The sequence below is a fragment of the Danaus plexippus genome (assembly GCF_018135715.1).
Source record: "Danaus plexippus chromosome 13 unlocalized genomic scaffold, MEX_DaPlex mxdp_15, whole genome shotgun sequence".
Classification (NCBI taxonomy): Eukaryota; Metazoa; Arthropoda; class Insecta; order Lepidoptera; family Nymphalidae; genus Danaus; species Danaus plexippus.
Window position 1 is genome coordinate 7300234 of NW_026869849.1, and position 23372 is coordinate 7323605.

Here is a 23372-nt window from a genome sequence, read left to right on the forward strand (position 1 = left end):
CTGAGCGCTCGTTTTCTTGACAAATCGTCGGGGGATGTCGCTTTATGGCGGCCGGTCGCTGGTTACAGATTAAAACGATTCCAGCGGTTTACAGAGTTCCGTACAGATGTAAGAGGCTCAAAGCAAATGGGTTTTTTTTTTCGAAAAATATTTCAAAACTACCCCTGGGAGACCGAAGCGTTGACGTGTGATAGACAAATATTATTTGTGTCTTTTAAAAGAACACATCTCTAATATACGATAAAAATATATACAAACAAAATCAGCAATACAGACTTGATCCCTGGTTATTTAAGCATCAATATACATAAAAAAATATATTGAAATAAAGTAAATGGTAATAGCGAAATATAATGAATTGATAAAGATTTGATATGTTTCGTCCCTCGTCTGATTATAACATAAAAATTATTCGTACATTTTCTTTATCACTATGTAAAACTATCTAACCTCATAAAAAAATGCCGAAATTCAGTTTGCAGTTTTTAAAAATGGGAATTGTTTTATAATTTTTTTGCGGATCAAATCGGAGCCGGTTTCACGGGCGGCGTGACGCGCGTGTCGCTCAGTAAACGCCACGACAACTTCTTTATTATTTTTATTATTCAGAATGAAAATCTAACATAACAATTGAAAATCAGAGCATCAATATCTAAAGCTAAAGTATATACAACGACTCACTGAAAAAAAAATACTCAAAGGAATACTAATAAAGAATTTAGACAATCAGCTAAAATGCTGACTGTGAAATCCTTGATAAGGTGAATTTTCATAAAGTTGTGTACTAAATAAAATCCGTTTGAAAAGCTAAATGCAAATCCGACACGAACTAATGAGGCATCGCAATACATTAACAAAAACTTGGCGAAATGGCATGCCGGCCGGTGCCGCGATCGCATGATAGGAGCATAATAAATCTTCGATTTCTAACAATTCAACATTTCGGGTCACTATTTATCGGTTAAAAACGTTGAAATTACTAGTTCGGGCGTTCGATAAACTGCCTACGGAACTTGTAAAATAGCGAATAAATATCTCAATCGCTCCGTATAAAATATGTTAACGGCACACGGAACGGATAGAAGCCGTGTAACAACACATAAATAATACATTGGTGTGACAGAGAAACAAATCAGAAGGAATTACGTTGAAAAAGTCAATTACTTAAACTGTCCGGAATTGATCCAAGGTCGCCTGTTCGATGCCCCATTTGGCAATGGACGTGTTTAGCGCTTCACAAAAAATTTAAAGAAAAACGAAAAGCCTTCAATGCTCTTTATCTAACAGGTTACTGGTTAACTAATGATTATTATCGTTTAGTATCAAAAAAAGAAAATCTATGCAACATATCAGTTTTATTACTAGTAATAGGATTAATTTATAACACAAACCAACATTATTAATTGAAGGCAAGTTATACACCATATTTATTTGCATAGAAAAAATTCTAAGCATCTCAGTCGCATACTCGCTAATGTTAGCTTAGTATTACTTATAACACGGACTTCCACGTGGAGTGAGTTAGCAAACGAACCTTGACACTTAATTAAAGAAAAACTTAACAAGATCGCGTAATATTATTTTAGGCCAGCTATTCCAGCACGATATTCGAGACGTTGAAATCACGAAGGGCTGACACAGAGAGATATCAAGAACATTAATTGCACTTAGCTATCATGCGATGCGGTGAAGCCTGAATGCAAGAATACGGAAAAAAAAAGAAGAATTATAACCAAAAATAGCTATTATTAAAACTTAGATCGAGTTTAGCGTGAGTTTATTTTGTTTTGTTTTCGCCCGAACGAGTTGAACGTTGGAATTTTTCTAGTTGTCAGTTTTCACTACGCTAATTGGGCGTTCTCTGTTTTACTTTGTTATATAAGAAAATAAATGGAACGGAAACGTGCTTATGAGAAATATTAATTAAGTTAGGTGTTTAATGTCTTCACTGTTTGGCGCTTGTTACGATTGAAAAGAAGATTTCAAATTAATTATCAAAAAAAATCACAGCTTCATAACTCTATCAGATCACGAATGATTGTGATACGGATGATGATGATTTCACTTTAAAGCTATAAAAATAAAAGTTGATTTTTGTTTCGTATTCAAAAATTACTTACGAAAGACAAAAACGTTGTCAAGATATCCTCATCCAACTGTATTAATAGAAAAAACTACTGATTATCTTTATAACATGAGACTCGATAAGCCGACAATAGAGAATATTTTCCAAATTGGACGAACGAACTCACAAAAGTCGCCACAAATAAGGCCGTAAGATCAATTTATACAGCACAATATTGTGACCGAGAATGCCTTTGGTAATATTGTATCTACGTTTTTATCAGACCATCCTACATACATGCGTTTATTTATTGCTTACTTTGTTCTTTTATGTACAACTTATTCCATACATCTGATGACCCTGTGTATTTTTGTCCAGTCGCGCAATTAACATATGTGCTTTGACGAAGCAATGGACTAATATTTTTACCACAAACATTCGTGCTATGCTGATCTTATCAAAGATTGCTACTAGACGATCCCTTTGGAATTACGTCAAAATACGCCTGCTAATTACAATATGACAAAACAATTACTTTAACACCCGACAGGAGTGATGTAAGTGATGAGGTATTAGCATGTCCCAGCAAATAGGGCCTGTTCTTTCAAATTAATTATTATAAAATAACTTCATATATCAATAATTATTAAAATAATATAATGCTATCATGAAATATTTCGTTTAACATAGAAATGTATTAAAATTGTTTATTCAGGGAAATGTGTGAAAAGCTTTTATTTTCTCGAGTTTCATATCAACATATCGGATAACAAAGTGTTAAAACACTTTCATATAGTTTTACAGAATCCATTTTAATCCGTTAATACATTTGAAAAATATACTTCTTAAATCAAATCAAATTGATATGAAAACTTCAACAAAAGCAATTCCCAGCGTCAATAAATAAGGAAAACACCAAATAAAAATCCAAACTTCAGAAGAAACGTAAAAATAAGGTCATTACTCAAAGAAAGCTCGTTTGTCGGTACAATCGCTTGCCACTGGGGCAACACGGGCCAGTGCAAATTGGTCTTTCTGCAATGGTAATAAAGGACATGTAGTAATTAATAGCTCACTTAGAAGGCCGATTACGAAAAGTAAAAAATATTAAAGCTTAATTATTGCCACGTGAAATGACTTTCGGGTTTAATAACAATATGCAGAAAAAATTATATCGTATAATTTCCATTGATCTCAAGTTCAGAACGGATTTCAGTTATATTTAATGTACTTCAGAAAATCGCAACACAAACATTATATATGTACATGTATATATATTGTTAAACGCCACTCATAGACTTAACCAGGAGATATGAAAATCTATCCAACAACTGTCAAGTCGACGTTATACTTAATTCAAAGCTACATCTTTACCTCTTCATGTTAAAAGATAAAGATTTTTTCTTAACTATCCCATTATTACGTATATATAAAAATATATATATTATAAATTTAATGAGGATTTTCGTATAGACATTCGCCACTAAATCACTGGAATGGCGAAAACTAAGATTAGTCTAAAAGACAGCTGCGGCGAGAGACCTTAGTATACTGAGACATTTATCTAAGGTATGGGTACATAAAAATAATAAGACAATTTCAACTAAATAGAAATATTTATTAAAATAATATTAAATTAACAGTTGTTAATCATTAACGGGGTTTTAAATAAAGAATATGCAAGGCTGAAATTAAAGCTGTTCAATGTATATGTATAACTGACAGTCACCTAGTGTTTAAGCTCGCTGGTTCAAATTGCTCGATCTGCATTTTTTGACACTAATTGATAGGCGGTTTTTAAAAGTCAAGATTATTTTGGTTTGTTAATTGAGAGAGAACGTACTCGTAAAACGTGTTGCCCTTAGAGACATTGTTTTTACACAACATTCTGAATAATGTATGAAATTAATGAAAGACATAAACGTTCACATTAACATTATATAACTTTATCTGGAAATTATCGAGTAATATGAAGTACTGAAGCGTGATAAATAGGTCCAACAGAGATTCGGGTCATGATAACGTTAAAGTGAATTGTTATTCTGTACGGAATTACTTTGGAGTATTATTTTGGTCCGAATTCTTTCATCCCCTAACGATTGTATTAAAATGCATAGCTCGTAACAGTTGGAAAGTGCAATCAAATCGCCCCGCAAATTGATTGGTGGAAAAGATTAAAAGTTTCCATTCTATGTAACTAGCGACGGTCCTTTGTATAAAAGTGCTTAATTATTAATTAAATTAAACTGATTTTTTTTTGTCTCTCGTTATAATCAATTGGAGAGGTTTTACAATTGAATTCAGAGAGTTGTCTTTAAGTTTGACGATTTACGGACTATATTAAACGAGATATCTTACATTAAAACACATTGGAGATGAATTATTTAATATGTAGTAAGAAATCATTTATGTTAAACTATTAATTATCATTTATAACACCTAATTTTTTATTGATATTCGATAATAACAAAGATTTTACCAGACATTTTTGCTGAATTTCGAGTATTTTTTCACTTCACATCATTTGTAAAGCCTTTTTAACAACTCACAAAATACTGTCAATGAAGAAAATATACTGAAAAACGAATGTCATAATTCCACAACAGGCAACTGTACTAAAATTAAATTATTATAAAAAAACAGGGAGCAATCAATATCGGACGCGTCCCGACTCCCGGCAGACTTCGGCACTCCGTACCAATCAACATACAGCTATATATGTAGTTTTATTTAATTTTAGAATTTGAAAGGACATGGATTCGCAACGAATTCATATTTCAGCGAAAATGAGAGAAGTCACAGGATCACTTACGTAATCTATGTATCCCTCTGTGATCACAGGACGGACACAATATTATGAACACATTCTGTTAGGTTTGTTATGTTCCAAGTATGTTTTGAGATAAAAAATATTTGAAAGCATTGTACGATTAATAGTTTACATTATAAAAAACTTACTCAGTGTTTGTTTTGTATTCGTATTTTTCGTCATTTGAATATATATTTTGAGACAGAATCAGCGATTACATCCTTATAATTTTAAACTTGATACTTGAGCTAGGTACACAGACAATAAGTTTAAATAATACCATTCATCAACATCTAATACAAACATTCACCTCAAACAAAAAACCTAATCCAATCAAACTAACTAAAGTCTCTGTTATCAAAACCTAAACGTAAGCGCGCCCGACCCTTCTCAAAGCCCTTTCATAAAACTACTTAGCTAATTACATCAACGGCAAGCCGATAGAAGCGAACAAACAATTCAAAGATTAAAGTCCAATTACGTAGTCGAAACGAGCACCTTCTCAGCACCTACGCTTACACCCTACCCAGCACTAGCACAGAACTAAACAACACAATTGATAATAGAAAGCCGTCACGCCAAATATATAAATCAAGCAAATAAGCCCCGCGACGATTGTGAGGCGAATAATGCCGAACCAACCGCTCTACAAATTATAGGCGCCGTCGGAACGTGTTTCCCGAATCCCGAATCCCGGCCCGAAGCCCGGGATCGGTGGGGTTCAGCGGATATTGTGGTATTGCGAGAGCACTTTTATCAAATTGATATACTTTTTTATTGTCAGTTGTTGGTATTATTTTTTTAAAGGTTTATATATTCAGTACTACGAATAGTATGAATATTCGAATACTTTATGAATAATTCCTAACTTCAAATAAAATATTTTTTGTATACCATTGACATTTCATAACTATAGTTTTAAATTGAGATAAATAATTTAGTTTTTTATTTAACACAAAATATACAAACTGGAATCTATAAAAATCCCCTGTGATACATCGAAATGAAATTCCTAAAACGGGACACAAAAAAGGTCTTATGAAGTCGTCCAATAAATATAAAAAAGCGGTGCTTGTCATCGATCCCAACACCTCACCTCCCTAACTCGATTGACGACTGCAAAATTTCTGTTTGAGCTTTCACATAGTTCCTGATATTTTTAATAACTTTCGTGTGACGTTCCGTTGTTGAAATCGTTTAATACTGTTTTAATAAGACATTACACAAATAATTATTATCTATAATTTATATTATTGTGTTTTTTCTTTTTATAACAAAAAAAGGTTTAAGAGGGCGTTTTTGCCTTTATATGCAAGTTTCATTAATGAATAAAATAATATGTAAAAATCATGAACTACATTTAAAGTATATTTACCATACACTGTCTTTAATAATCGTTTAATATTAAAGGAATTGTTGATAAAAATCTAAATTAAGTTAATCTGTTTTTTTGTGCATTGATATCGACCAGCCTTTAACGTACAACCATGACGTTACTCGATTTGATATTTTTTCATTCTATAATATTTGAATTCCAATGTGAAGTGTCGTGTCAACAGCAGCTTCACTTTTAAAAATAATATTTATATGAGTAAAAGCCCTCGCAATCTACCAAATTTTTTCACATTCAACAACGTGATCTTTTTATCAATTGTTGAACCAAATGTCCCTTGACTATAACTAATATATAAAATCCTACTTGTATTTTTAAAATGCCCTAAATGATATTAAAAGTAATAGGGAAATAATTTTTAATTGATTTGAAATTGTGCTACCAATTAGGTTACAAAATTATTAGGGTTTTGTAGAAAGTTTAGTATTGCAAAGGTTTTCATCACATTAAGAGGTTGTATATATGTACCTATATATGTATGTGAAAAGATTTCAGGTTCCTCTAAGCCGAAATATAAAGAGCAGGTCCTCAATAAGAACATTTTTGATTCTCTATTGAGTTCTAGCTATCGATGGATGCGTTTATTGGACCGTTTATAAACCAATTCGGACGGACTTCTAGCAAAAACCACACTCATATTAACAATGACCTTGACAACATTCTCCATACAAATATAATATCTTTGAAATTTTATTTACTTTCTTATTCAACGGAAAATCGTGACATAAATAATTTTGGTAATGAAATATAAAAGCAAGCGCTATTTATAAACTGACAAAAAACCATTCTCGTGTATTGGTCAGTTCTTGGACTCTCGGACTGTCAAACTAAATCATATTCATGGAATCGTAAAGACAAATAGCCTAAACTCTGAATATGCAGAGTCGCGTAAACGAACGAGTCTACTCAATTCTTATAATAACTGTCTGTCTGCACGTCCGTCTGGATCGATTATTATTGATAACAGAAGTTGACTAATCTGTTACTGCGGGTGTATTACTTCTGGTCCATGAAATATTAATATCCAATATTTTCTTTGAGGTCATTTAATTTCCAGTTTTAGTATTAAAGCTCTTCCTAAATCAAAGAAGTGTAATAATAAGACTGGAAGTTAAACAATTATTCATTCTCTACCAAACTTAGCGCCATAAAATTCCAATCAAACGATATCTTCATCTCAATTTAAGGACACTTAATCTAAAGGTTCAATTCGTCAAGCGACGCCCATGTTCCATCTCCATCAAGCTAATCGGAGTAATAAATACTGACTTCGGATACAGCTGAATCGAGTGAGTTAAGCCGAATTACCCACTCATGGCATCTGTTAGCATAGCCAAATTTTATTACTCTAGTTTCGTTCAATAGTGCCATCAAACATTTAGGACTTACACATCTAGGAGGGCTGAGTTATGCGCTGGGTTTAGTAGTAGTTGAAACAAATGAAAAGGTGTAAACAGTAAATGAAAACGCCAGTCGCCTTGTTTCCGGCGTCCGATACATTTCATAAACTTCTTATTATTTATTAAGCAATCCATTCCACACCTGAGCTCCTAAATATCAATACTATTTATTCTGCATTCGTTTTAATTGTGTTTAGTTTTCACTTATATTTGTGTTCCTGGACATGTTTAAAACCTTTTTCATAATTTTATTCGTATTTTATGCAAGTGGATGTAATTTTTCGGCGTAGTTTGCATATCTTTATTCCTTTATCAGTTTCTAGTTTCATACAACTGGTTCTCTTGTAATTCCATAAAATTGTTGAAGATTTATTGGTTTTTTTTTTAATATTCGCCATAACTGCAGAAAGTATTCATATTCCAATTAGTTGTTTGTAACAAACTTTTATTAGACTCGTATGTACATATTATGCAATAATATATATGCATTTTATGTAAACTTACTCTTACAATAAATCGAAATAATTTTGTCATTTAAATGAAACTAGTATTTTTCGGATAAACTACGTGTGAAAAATACTAGTTTCATTTAAATGAATAAAACTCGCGAAAATCTTAGATCTCATTATATTTTTGTCATATTATTTTATTATTATTTTTTCTTAGTTTTAGTGATGTATCTTCCACAATTGAACCAGTTTTCAAAAACCCGATCATATTTTAAGTTACATAAGCGTTACATCGCCTTACAGCTTAAATTTTTCCCAGTCCTTTGTATAAATTTTAAATACATGGGTTCAAGGATAGACCCTTGTCGTACACAAGACGTGACGTTGGTTGGTTGGTCTTTAATTTTATCTATTGTGCCCATTTGCTGTCTATTCAATAAATAGGATTTAAACATCTTATATGGTTGGGTAAAGAAGTCAATACAAAATATTTAATACCCAAATTTCAACTTACTTCAGTAACAAGATCGCCAGTATCTGACTTTGGGCGTAAACCTCATTGTTCAGTATAAAAATGTTGTTTTGGCTTTTAAAAAAATATGTAACAGTATAATAAATTATTTAATTAGAAACTTAATTCTTATTTACGTATTTATGTAAATATAAATCTTAACAGCGTTGTATTATTTGTTACTTGTGGGTTTTTCACAATGTGTTTAAAAAGCAAGATAACTATTATAATAACTTCTTAATATTTGATTGGCATCGATTTATAGATAATTATATGTCAATTACTCAATATTGTAGTTTTTTGAACGGAAACTTCATTATTAGGTTTACAAAAATCTTTTCTCTCACTTTACTGTCTGGATATATATTTGTGAGATCCCAAATTATTTTTGAGAGTAAGGAATTTCGTCAAGACCGTAATGTGACCGCCATTTTTTCGCTTCAAGTTATTTCTATATAAATTCCATCTCTATTACAATCTGTCATTAATTATATTCCATAAGACAAAATGTTTAAAATAAAAAATATAAGATAACAGTTACTATACTTTCAGGGTCACATTTAACTCTGGTCTACTGTTGTTAATTTTTTCTTTACTATATAAAACTATTACTTGAGATCCTAAATTAGGATGTCACTTATGTGAAAGTCAAATTCCTATCAGAATTAATGATTTAATGAATCTTTGAAAAGGATTTTACAGTTTTTTTCGAACCATGAGAAATATAATTTTTATTGACCATCAACGAGTATTTAAATGAAACTAATATTTTTCGGATATACTATTTGTATTTTATTTTTTGTTAAAACTACGTACTCCCGACGTTTCGGTTACTTTTCAGCAACCGTGATCACGTGCAGACGAGATGTGAATGTCAACAAGTATCTTGTATTACATTTATATTTTTTAGCACTACAATGATGAAAAATCATATTTAAATTACCAAACATAATAGTTTTTCCTATTCAACTAGAAGTATTTCATAAAACTGAGGTATTTATTTTTTGTATTCTCATTCGATATTCAAAAAGGTCTGATAAAGACTTATTTATTTATTTGTTATAAACCAAACAGGTATACATACATCATATTATTATTTCCCTTCAACTGCGTTTTCATTAAGGAGAGCTGTAATTATCTATTTTTGTAATTATTTTTTTTATTTAAAAACAATCGATTAGCAATTAGACATATTCAGTATTCAGATACGATTTTTATCTGTTGTCTATCGCATTAAAGGAACCCTCACGTCTCGTAACCGATTTGAAAAAGGGTCCCAATGATTAACAGCCTCCGTAGACGTCCACTTGGGAAGCCATTAAAGAACTTCATGTCCGCAGTTTTATAAACATATTAAGTTCCAAGAATGATTATTTGATTTACACGTATACCACTTTCACTTGCTATACGAGTATTCACAAAAATTAATACACATATTAAAATGTCAACATTATATAGAATAATTTATAACGATATTAAATATTATTATATATTAATATTATAGGAGAGGAATTTAAACAATGTTCGTCAGAAACATCAGTCTCGCTATAAACCTATCTCGCATCACGAACGTTAATTATCGTGACGACTGATTAGCTCGTTGTTTAACCAGTTGAAGACATCAATTAAACTGACTAAGAACGTGAGAATTCACCGCTTACCGTATTAGCTAAATAAATAACGCTTTTTCGTTCGTAATTTTCGATTATTAAATCGCTTGCTATATGTTTTTGGCATTGTTTTTCAATCACAAAAAAAATGGTCAACCAATTTTATGAATACTCTCAATATTTGGCTTTTGTTTTAGAATTCTTTATTAAACTTCGTGTTAATTATTTAGGGTAAATGAAAACGAAGCTAGAAAAATAAATCAGACTAAAAAATTCATTAACTTCTATTAATTCATGTCAGTTAAATAACAAGCCATATTGTTTAATTAACTGTTAAAATAACAAAGAACCGTTTAAGACATCATTAAGAACGTCTTGTTTTATTTATATTTTAAAGTCACGCATGATAACTTCATGGGACAATATATTTTTTTAAATGACAACATTACATATTAATTTTCGAATAAAAAGTCCAAACTGCCGTGACTTTAGCAGTTAGCTTGTGTCTATTTCGAAAGTTTATTGCTTTGAGAACAATTCGATTTATAGCGATACTTTGACCCATTCGTGGTTAGAGAACATAACTTCATATTAAATTTCAGTTTAGAAATTACTTTGTTTTGTTACAGCTTATTGAATATTTTTTTTTTTCGCGTAGTTTCAAGGTTCGCGGTTAAAAGTTTCGACCCCCTTTATGGCTTCCAACAGAACATGAATAAAAAGTGCTTGTAACGGCTGATTTAAATGTTCAATACTGATATAAAGAGAGATTTGTCACAAAGACACTCGATTCCTTATAAGCCGTCCGCTGGTTCGATGTAATCAATACACTATCTCCGATTCTATTACAGTATGAAGGTGTCAAATAGTATTTATTGCTTAATGATGCATCATCGTAATCCAGCCTTCAGAGTGCGGGATTAATTTGATCGTGATTCAATGTGACACGGCCTTGATTAGCGAACACATTGATTGTTATGTCGATATAATATATTTATTAAATTTAATTAATGAGTTCAAGTCATGTTATTGCGCGCTTTCAAAAACTTTGTATAACATTAAGGCAATAATTAATTATAATTAATCTTAATAGTTGAGATGTTCAGCGGTAATCATCCCTCAAAGTTATAGTAACTTTAATTAAAGTCCAAAAACATCCTAACAATTTTTTTCTCGGTAATTGTGTTATTTAGTGAAAATTAAGCTTCCAAAGAATCATTTCACAAAATTCAGCGCAAATTAATGTTAACAGTTAATGTTGGTATAAATATTTTTTATACAACCGTTGATAATTAAAGAGATCACTTGTTTACCGCAACTCCGGATCTAATTCATGAAGAACTATATCTCGAAACGGAGATCCGTATTAAATTTTAAACTAAAGACCGGAATTTGCGGGCACATCGAAATTCCAAAAGTACACTACGTCCTCATAAAGAGTTAATATTTCAACAGAGCAGACTAAGAGAGCAGTAGTCACGGTGAAAGTTTTAATTTGCTTAAAGTTGTTACAACTTGGAACGGGTCCCTAGTTGGGCGCCAAATTAGGTACAGTCACAGAGTAACAGTATAAAAGTAAGAAGACGTAAGTCTACTGATAGTTTTAATTCATGCCCCTGCGGAAACTTTTTATACGTTTTTCCTGATTTCTCATGTACCGCTTTAGCGTTTTACTTTTCGACGTGGAGGTGGATCGCGAGCGCGCATTAAAATTCATGATCGGTTGTCTCTTACGTTCACGGGTTGAAATTTAATAGTCCGTTTCAAAGAGATTCAGATGATTTTGGAGTCTTTTTAAAATCTACGCCGTCTCCAGAGCAACGTTCGCAGCATTGTGTTGGAATGAGTTAACATTGTACGACTGAATCGCAATACAATGACTAATTTCGCTTTTACTTCTAAAATGTTACATTATGCACGTGCCTTCAAAGTTAAAGTTTTTACGACGGTTATAATTATGTTCCTGAATATTAAACACGATAAAACTCTTTCGTCCTTTCTATTAATTATGATATTTATGTTTGTGATGGATGTTTTCTCACCGTATTTTGACTTCCTTGGACTGCCAATCGCCATGTTTATCGAAGCTGATCAGTATGGCCGCAATTTCCTGAAACAATATAAAATTATTAATTAAATCCACATCACAAAATAAAGTATTAACTAAATATAAAATACAAGTAAAGTTATAGTTTTTTCTATGTTTGAAATGTTTTATAAATGTCGTCGTATATATTACATAAACAAGTTAAAAAATTTCAAAGTTAGAGAAGTATAAGACACAGTTTTCTTTTAAATTTATAAACACTTCGGGAGCCGGCGGCCTTATTTATGGCCGCACTGTAATCTGAGCATAGCTAAGTAGCTACACAGGAAATCTGTTTGTCTTGCAATTTTTTAGTACATAACAGTACATGAGACGCAATATTGAAAACTTTGTAGGTACCCTTAACTGTTATTTGGATACCAAAATAGTTTAATGATCATTTCCATTACAAAATTCTCCGCTTATTATATTATTTTAATCTAATTTAGCATTCTCGTTACTAGACAAATACAGCCTACATATGTTAAAAATACATTACACAAAAATATTACAACGTCCCGAGGTCCGTACTAACATATTTTATGTCCCAATCATACAACAGACGCGACACGTATCGTGCTACGTAATAAATGTACACTCAATATTTCTTTTTTTTTTTGTAATTTGTCGTAAAGAATATTTTCCTATATCATAAGGCGTCATTTACAAGCGCGTTGTGCGGTGTGCGTAAAATAAAATATGTTTTTATAGAGAGGAGCGGTCGAGACCCTTATGTTTTGAACGGTTACAGACAACGGTATAAATCCCATTTTACAAATTTAAACATTCAATACATCAGTGAAATCCACACTGAAAACGTTAATAAATCAAACAATCGCTTTAAAGCCGCTTTGAAATTCCTAAGCAACAAGTAAGTATGGCATTCAGTACGTGCAATTTATGATCCTTCTGAACAATATTAATTAAAATTATCAAATGCTTTTATTACAGCTTACACGCTCATAATTACAGCAAAAGAGGGTAAGAATCGTTAAAATTTCCCTAAGCAGAACCCTTAAAAAATAAATCACAGATTTGGAAGCGTTTATATTCATAGAGACAGCGATTAAGTTGTTATAACATCCTAGTAAAATCGAATATTTCATATTCAAACAAACATAACATTTTATTTGAATTTTAAAGGAAGTCAAAATGTAATAAATTAATAATAATCGCCATTTCTCATCAGTAGAAACGATCCCGAAGTCGCTGGTCCGATATTATTGCTACTCAGCGCCCTTCATAACACTAATGACGCCATAAATAGTGACGTCACGCCCGCTATGTCGCGATAATGGTACGTTTCATAAACATTTGAGGGAACAAACTCACCAGGGCCATGTTTAGGCGATTAATATAAATTAATATCAACAATTTCATATTAATATTAAATTACATCCGTTATCCCAACGACATATATCCTTGGATATATAGAAAGTTGCAATATTTACTTTCCCAGAACGTCGACATATAACCTGTCATGTATAGTGTCTCATAATTACTGGCATTACACTTCCAATGAATATCCTGCATACATACTTATATATTTATAAAATAACGTACTTTAAAGAATTATTTTCTTGAGTTATTTGTTTCCCATATCAACACTTAAATAACCCATAAATAGATAAACTCTAAAGCAATATTTGATTCATTACGTCATTAATACATCACGTGGTTATTTTAAGTTAACGAGGTGGCTGTTAACAAAGATCAAAGTGAGTAATCAGAAATGTAATTAGTGAGTAATATTACCTCGAACCTAGGCGTCGGTTACAAATGAAGTAAGTTTTAGGCAACGCTCGGTGCTTTCAAATCCTTCACTATAAGATTTTAAGATTCAATCCCACTTATTAATGACAGTGTGTGGTGAATGATTTCTGATAAATATCATATAACGTAGCTTAACATTGAATATATGTAGTTAGTTATTATAATGTAAAAAATACTCTTATATTTATAACATCACAATGGCGACACTCCAATTAAATTATGTTAAAATTGAACTCATATTTTTAAATCGAATTCCCATCTATATGATTATTTAAGAGAATTTTCAAATGCTATACACGAATTCTGTCCTTATAGCACTTTTATTGGGGTCAGAGAATTTTATCTCCGCTGTTATGGTAGGGTCTATACATAAAAACGTCTGTAAAATGACCTAAAAACAATTAAATATTGATATAATTAGAATGAAAAGGGTGCAAGTTGTTTAATTTTTCCGTTTGAAACTTGCAAATTAAATCCGATTATTCTATGCAAAAGTTTTTTTTGTAAACTATAGTTCATGTATTTGAAAACTATTTTTTTTTTTTGGCACAAAAGTAATTTAACATTTTTATATAGATTTGATTCCGTTATTCTGACTTGGCTTTAATAGAACTTTGTGTATATTTCGTATCTGAGTTATTTCAATCTTGGTAATCTTTACAAAATGTCAAAGTGAAATTTGTTACTTTTCCATTGTTATGTCTGAAACGGATTATACACAAATGGCTATTGTAAAATAAATCAAATTTTATTTGATGTCAGTAAATGCTGGTGAGTTTCTAAGAAAACGCTTAAAATTTCAACTAAAACAGAAAATGAACGATAATGATTTATATCCAGCCAAAAAAAAGTCCAAATAAAAGCCCCACAAAATAAAGATTCACTTTACCTGAAGAAACCTTTAAATAAATTTAATAAATGAACCCTATATTCCTAAATGGAAGCCACAAAAAATAGCAAAATTGATAAACAAAATGTCCAATCACTATATAAAACAATTCCGACCCAAGCCGTTTCGTAGCGATAACAGGAGACCGCTTCCGCTCTGCAAAAAGCTTAGGCTTCGCTGATAGCTGAATCTTCATTCCTATTGCCTACTTCAAGGTGAATTGTAGCTCACGGCCTCATAAACAGCCAGCCAAGGTTCCTTGCTAGATAAGTTTTTATAAGGCGCTCTTATATTTTACACAGTTAAGGTTTATTACCAGAAGAATATTTTTATTTTTTAATAGCAGAACCTAAACCTAAAACTTTGCTTTGCTTATAGCCATTTACTTAGCACGGAAAGGCATTTTTTCCATGTAGTCTTGTAATTACGTAACTTATAAGTTTTAGGTAAAATTGGATTTCGTGACAAGAAAGCAAAAGAGGATTTAAAAGTACGAAAATATGAATATTAAAACCATTTCATTATTTAAAAATATTTGAGAGGAAGAACTAAAGAGATTTCAAAAAAAATCTGATTCCGTTACAGGACCTGACAAGGGCTATTGTCACACGCAAGTTTGTTTCGGAATACATTACAGTCGTACGAAACCGCGATTAACGGCTGGTTGCTAAATTTATTGCGAAGCCACTTTTTGCAGTCAACGATAAAAGTAGAAATGGTGAAATTTAACAATAACAATGTAGGTAAAAAAAATCAAATATACACTCATTAATCATTCGTCTATCACACATAAACGACGTTCTATACACAGAACGGTTCCAATCTGCTGTCGCTCCGAGTAATTCCTCCGAATGTTTCTCACACAGTGTATTATATGAATGATTTCCATTACACTCTAAATAACCCAAAAGCTCAACAATGCGAATTGCAAACGGGTCACATCGATCGTCGGTAATCGAGTGCGGGTCCCGCCTAGACTTCTGTAATATCCTCTACATCACTGTCTGGGAACTTGATTTACGACTATCGCCCCTTCCACTCTAATAACAAGGCCCAATATTGCTGAATCATTTCCTTGATATTCGAGATTTTTATTCAGCCATATGCATGTGAAGATTAATGTATTGTTGGTTCCGAATGTAATAAAAGTGTATTGTTTTAAAGGTAATTAAATTTTTGTTTCATTGTTGACTGTAGTGGTAAATTTGACGGACGCCGTTTAAAGTGTTCAAAACATCATTAGCAAATAATTCGCCCTATTTCAAGGGAAATCCTTAATAATTTGGAATTATTGTTATAACTATCACTAAATAAGCGCGTTGCGGTTTAAATTAATTACATTATATCAATGCATACCTACGTATCTAGCTGATTGAAATTATGTTTGAATAAATTACAGCATTATGCGGATAACAATATTTGCATATTTACAAAAAAAAACCATTAAGAAAGATATGAGAGTAATCAAAACATAGTTATAATAGCTGAAGATCTATTCAAAAAAGCAATTAAAAGTTCGTTTAAACAATTCCTACACATTAATGTCTAAAGACAAAAGACGGAGTAACAAAACGTAGACCACGAGACCTGGCCATTGAAGTCACTTCGGTATTGTGAAAAAGAAATAATAACAGTCCGGAGAATGAAAATCATTCTGTAATTTAAACATAACCAAGCTTTATACGAATCAAATTAATCATACGGAATACGAACTGTGTGCACACAATAAAGGTATTTATAATACACATCTATAGACAATACTGTGGTTTAGTTTTACTAAATAAGTAATTAATAGATAAACATAACTTTGAAGGCTGAAGGCGGTTAATATTTTATTAGGAATTTCGTTTATGGTATTTATATTACTCTTGTCCTAATATAAGAAGCTAATTTCCCCAAAGATTTTCTTGCAATCCCATAAAATTTTTGTAGTAAAGTATACAAAAATAATATCTTAGTCTAAGCGGCAGATAATGCTTGATTGTGTTGCAAAAGTATTTTGATTCGAGTATAAATAAATATTTTTGAAAATAGGTGAACCAAATTTATCAATAATATTAACTGAGAAAGAATATCTTATAAACACGTAGCGACCACACCTTCACCGTGTGCCTCCAGGGAATTAATTTCGAAAATAAATCGTTTCGCCTCTCTCTGAATTTAAACTTCAAATCATGCAAACTGTTTACTTCATTAAGAGCATTGTTTTTTTTCTAATATGTATATTTTCAATTCATGCCAACTAGACAATTATATTATATTTATTTAATGAATAGTAAGGAAATTCATTTAGAAAATATTTTAACAGACTTAGTTTTTTTCCACGTCCTGAGAGACCGGTAATACAGTAATTAAGGAATAGTCTTCAGGAGAACTCTTAATTAAGTATTCGCGAAATTAGAATCTTTTCAGGTTGATTTCAATAACATTAAACGAATTAAACCTAATAAAGTTTCAAAATTATGTGAATTTTTAAGTATATTGAATAATATTATGAAATAAAAAACACGAATCACATTATATTTTTAGTAAAAGCGGTTATTAAAGTCAAAAGGTATTTAATCCGCCTCCAACAGCCTAAAAACCACAAGCTAACCTTAATTACAAGCGGTCAATCGCCAATCTCCTAAGTGCTGTATGTATATATCTCGGCAATAATAAAAGACGCCCTGAAACTAAACAATATGCCATTAAAACACCATTAATCATCTTTAAGGCCTACAGTTTCAAAGTTGTGCCGCTAAAACGTCTCTAACGGCGAAAGTCCCTAACATTTCGGTCTAGTGGATTAAAGGATACTATTCTGATTCGACTTTTGGCGCCGTTTCGGGTTTCCTCAAGTATCAAAATTCATTTCTCCCAGCGACACATAGCTTACCGGATGACTTTTAAGATTTCTACATAATTGCCTTAAAGACGTCATGATGTATGGCAAATGTAATTCACAGTAGGAACCTTTTGTTTGTATTATAATACTTATGATTTTGAGTCGAAACATGTTTTGCTAGAAATTTTCCGGGACGCTTAACTATCATATATTTGTAAATTATTTTGAAGGTGGTAGAGCCTAGCTGGGGTCAAGTTACTACAGCTCGAACATGGGCTGGCTCGACCTGGGAAGTAACACCCTCTCACAGAAGATCGGAGTAGAGTAGCCTTTAGTGGCTACGTTTCGACCGATCAGTGAAAGAGACGGTTTCCCTTTCCCCGTTCCCACCCTTTCCTGCCATTTCCTCATTCCCACTCCTCTCTTTTCCTCAAAAATCACGGTTAGCAACGCAACATCTATGTTGCGGATATCTATGGGCGAGGGTCACTACTGCCCATCAAGTAGGCCGTCTGCTCGTTTGACACCTTTCACATAAAAAAAATGAGATCACAACGGGAAGTACAGGCTTTATAGCAAACATTTTCAAAACATAATAACGAATACAAATGAAAAGTATAAAACGAGGGAACTCATTCAAATGTTTATACGCACACTTGGCAACTACAGCTCCCGTTTGACATTTTAAATGTTTTGTTTTAAACAATAGTTATTATTTAGTTGCCGACGGAAAAATACGTAATGAGTTTTGAAATTACATTTGCCTCTCTACAACTTATGTTATACGAAATAACACAATTTTATATAATAAAATTGTGTGTGATGGTTCAATGTATATCGTATTCGAGGGGCAAAAAATGTGAAATATATAATTAACAGAAACGTATATTTGGTAAAACTTTTATAGGCAATTAAAGGTGACTTAAAATGTAATACCTTGCTGGTATATACAAGAAATATTACTATTACAAATTTTCTCATCAATAGCCTCGTTGAAACGGCTTTTTGGCGAAAAAAGATACACAATTCCATTAAAACGGTTTGATAAGACTACATGAGATAAATAATCTCTTAGAAAATAAAAACCATTCCAAACAATAAAATACTGTAAATGTGAAAATATAAAAAAGGCAGCATTTTAGCTCTTCCCAGTAGGTTCTTAAATTTGGCGAAACATTTGAAGCCGGATTCGGAACACCATATATCATTTCGGATAATGCTACACATAACATACACGAACCTGAAGAATATTTAAAGAAACACCCAAAAATATATGAAAACACTTTTAATTAACTATTATATAATACAGATCTTTTTGATAAAAATAAATTATGCGAAACAAGCTCATAAAACTTCATTATTAAAAACTAAATTAAGCGCTCACAAAGACGATATTTTTCTCTCTTCATTCGTATTAAGGACAAACATTTTTTACGGTCACGCGAGCCGCGGTGCAATGGAATTATTTCATGAATTTATGAATCCAAATACCTCGGTACGTGACATTCGCGATTGGGTGACTGTATAACTTTGCAATTTTATTAAAATTGTATAACATATTGATTCATATATTAAAAAAAAACACTCAAAATAATTATATTATGTTTTCGTAGTTACATTTAAGTGCATGTCAAAAATATTCACAGACGGGTTAACATTGATAAAACAACAGCTTTATATTCATTGCCGAACAAGGAAGCATCAAGTCTATGTTCAAATGCAGCTGAACAAAAAGTGAGTGCAATTTCGCTACATCGCGATAGTGTTCCAGCGCTAAGCGTCGTGCGACATGAACTTTGACAAGACAATTCCGTTCTACCCCAAAAAAATTTTACAAAAATTATGCTGTTAATGTCCGATACAATAAAAACAGTCTGGCACTCGCTGGGATATTTTAATTATGTTATATTTTTGGCACTGCCAGCTTCCTCTATTAATTTGTAGACAAAGATTTTAGAATCTTATTCAATTATACGGTTTTAGACTTTTTAGCTTATTCTCAACTATAAGAAGAAATATTAAATAAGAAATATTTCAAAGAAAAAAATTATTTTAACAAATGAAGGCCGGTCATTTGCAAGCTCGATACTAACTAACGAATAGTAACGCCTAAAATAGGCCATGTACAACATCGCAAAAATATAAAACTTATGACTTTTTATTCATTTAGTCTAAAATTTACGTAGAAAGTTAAATGTTCCTCACATTAATTTTGGATAACGTATATGAAGTCAGCTTAAAAATTCAGAGGGTAATAAAATTAAAAAGAACTATGAAAATGTATAAGACAGTCCCACTGTGATTCGAGAGTCCATTCCAGGACTTGATATACGATCCTGGCAACTTTTTCAACAACATCCTCTTTACATTCGTACACATTTAGTATTGTTTGTGACTTTTATCAATCGACTTAGAACTAGTAAAGCGGCATGTCTATCAGGTGTTACGACGTAGAAGTTTCTTTTATACATTGTTTTATTGATTATTTATTATATAAAACTTATTCATTCGTCATATATAAAGTATAAAGATTAGTTACATATATTAATTTAACAGTGATATTTTATTCCACACCACACTGTACATTATCAATGTGTTTTATTGATCTATTTTTTAGGAAGGCTGCGCACCAATAAATAAAGATATAAAACAAGCCTTGGGACTCTTCAGTCGGCTGTAAAGTGTCTCTGACAGCGGCATTAAGGGAATTAGGATAGTGCTTCACCGTCGGATAAATTTAAATCAATTGAACACATGTCGACACTAGGAAAGTTTTATGTTTACGGAAAGTTATTATGAAGAATTATTATCAGAATTACAAAAGATAAAAGTGAGTACGAATATTATATTATTTAGATAAAGAAACATTTGTACAATGTGCCGGATGAACAGATTTAAAAGGAAGATAAATTCGACGACTCTCTTACACAAACAAGAAATTTAGCTTTTGCTATTAACGTTTTTACCTCCACAGATATAAAAATAATTAATGTAGAAAAATATTATTCGAGAACATAAAATATGGTTGCTTATCTTTGTCCTGTTATAAATAAAAAATTCTAAGAACTCCTGAATACCCTCGAGCAAAAAATTACTAATTAATTTATATTATTATGGATTCCATCTTCAACATTAGAATATCAAAGAGTCAAATTCTTAGAAAAGGAGCGTTTATTCTGGAATAAAAATGTAATTATCCTGTTTTTAGTAAAACGAGTTAGCTGAAGCGCTGAGATCTTAATCCATTTATTTCTAACACCGTCATCTCAAAGATCTGAAGGCATCGCTAAGTTACACGTTACAAACAAACTTAAAAGCGATAACGCAAACTTGACGAGATAACAAGATTCAACTTGAACATTGTTTGCTCACTGACAAATATCACATTGATGTTTGTTGAAATTTATCTTATTTAGGATTACTTCAAATAATACATTTCTTTGTTCGCTAACATCAAATTTTGATTCTCATATTGGTCTTCGCAAGATATTCTATTGCAGTTCTAACCTACACCAAAAAAGGGGGTGTTGTAAGTTGATGATGATGGCTGTGTTTGTATCGGTCTCTGGCATCGTAGCTCTCAAACGGATCGACCATTTTCGATACGCTTCTTGCCACTTAAAAGCCAGTTTCCCAAAGGAGGTTGTTGCTGGTATTATAATCTACAATTTAATATCGGTGCAACAGTTCAGAAATATGGTCCTTTCCAGAATGCTGTAAAGCGTTTTTGGCATATGAGTTCTCGATTAAATGCCTCACACGTGTCGTGTATATTTAAGAAATCTTTCAGGCATTTCTTACAATCTGAATCTATTGGGATTCGAAATTTTTAATTAATCGTTGTTAGGGTACGGAAAAAGGAGTCTCTTTGTTTTGATCTCTAATGGCCTAAAGGTATAATTAGACAGAGTGAAAGAAATCCAAATTCCGTTAATTAATATGTATTTTATCCTTAACAAATAGTATAACGTTTCAAAGTAACCCTTTTTATTCTGGATAAAAATGGAAACACTTGTATTCCGATCTTTAGATACAAATTTGTACAGCGAATAAAGTAGGTATACATAATAATAACTTTTTATAAAACAACTTATAAGATCCAGCCTACTCCGCGGACGTGCTTAAGGAGCCCTTGGCAAGATTTCGGACGCTCGACAATAAACCTACAAAACAAGATAATGTTTTATTGTAATTTGAATATAACAATTAGTTTAGAAGGGAATTAGATGAATAGATATAGTTTCATAAAAAAATTCAGTAACTTCGTCGACTTGATATAAATTTTACATATTACTTATATCACTTGTAATATTTACTGTAACTTTTGCTAGGTTTAAAAAAGACCTTATATTAATATGGTCATGTTTCTAAGCAATCTTCATATACAAGATGTCTTTTAAATAAAATGACAACAAACAGAAACCTGTTATAATCTAACCCATAACACTGAATTTGCTGGGTCTAGATATATTTTTTTTGCAACATTTAGACAAAAGACTTTACCGAAAACGCAAGATAAGGCTAATCTGGCGGCAATGCCTTTGATCGGACGTGTTGAAGAGATCAATCTAGATGAGCACTCTTCACAGAAGCTTACATAGACTTTAATGATGACCGATGAGATGTTCATTGTGTCGTCTCCTTAGATTGACTAACAATTCTCTATTGTGTTTTGGACTTTTCAAGCAAGTGTCAAAGCAAAAAACTGAGAAGATTTCAACTAATGTAATTTTTAAACACAACAAACACGCAACAGCAATGACCTGAAAATAACATGCACCTACCAAATCACTAGTAATGATAATAAGCATCTGATTTAAGTTTTTCTAACTTAGCCAAGGACTATTTAAAAATTCCTTCCCAATCGCATGCTGAAGAAAACGTAATGAACCGAGTAACACGAATTTCAAAATCATTTAAAGCAACTGTCATTAGTTTAACAAGCGGCGCACGATATTGCGTTCCGTTAGTTGTGTACAGTTCTCTCGTTATTAATATCAGAATATTTGCATATAACAAGCGGTTAGTTGGCCGAAATGTTCGCGGTTTTTGCGTTTAACGACTTAGACCGCCTGCAACGCTGTTTTCGGTAATTGTTCTGTATTACTCAGTTAAACGCTGTTTCGGTTGCTGTTTGTGTATTTATTTTATTGTAATTACAGCCGATAAAACATACGTCGAGAATACAGGGTGTTTAGACTGTGAATCATTTTGTGTACTCCAAGTTGAGTTTAATAAACGGTTAGTTGTAATTGTTACCTAACGTTTAACCTCATTTCAAATGATATCATAACTGAAATCTATCTGTAACATTACAAGATCGTTTATATTTATACCTTACATCTGGTGTCTACATAGACCAGGTAAATCTTTATGGGACCATAAAGCTATTAGATCCCGAATAAATTAAATCATTCTTCAATAAACCCGGATGCAATTTCCTCGGCGGGGTCTAGGTCGATACATTGGTTTCATGACCTTAATTGGCTTTCTATCGTGAAATAAATATAAAATACCATATAATAAAATAACTGTATAGCGTCGTACGTGCCCAGATGTC

The 23372-nt window shown here is 31.8% G+C and overlaps 1 protein-coding gene across 2 annotated transcripts in view; it reads right to left on the reverse strand.

Annotated features, from left to right (window-relative positions):
* LOC116770344 (calmodulin-binding transcription activator 2) overlaps positions 1 to 23372 on the reverse strand; it is an 82248-nt gene that overhangs the window by 32594 nt on the left and 26282 nt on the right. For both annotated transcript variants that reach the window (XM_061527809.1, XM_061527810.1), the window contains exon 4: positions 12280 to 12347. In XM_061527809.1, coding sequence (XP_061383793.1) covers positions 12280 to 12347 — 68 coding nt within the window. The remainder of the gene's footprint in view (positions 1 to 12279; positions 12348 to 23372) is intronic.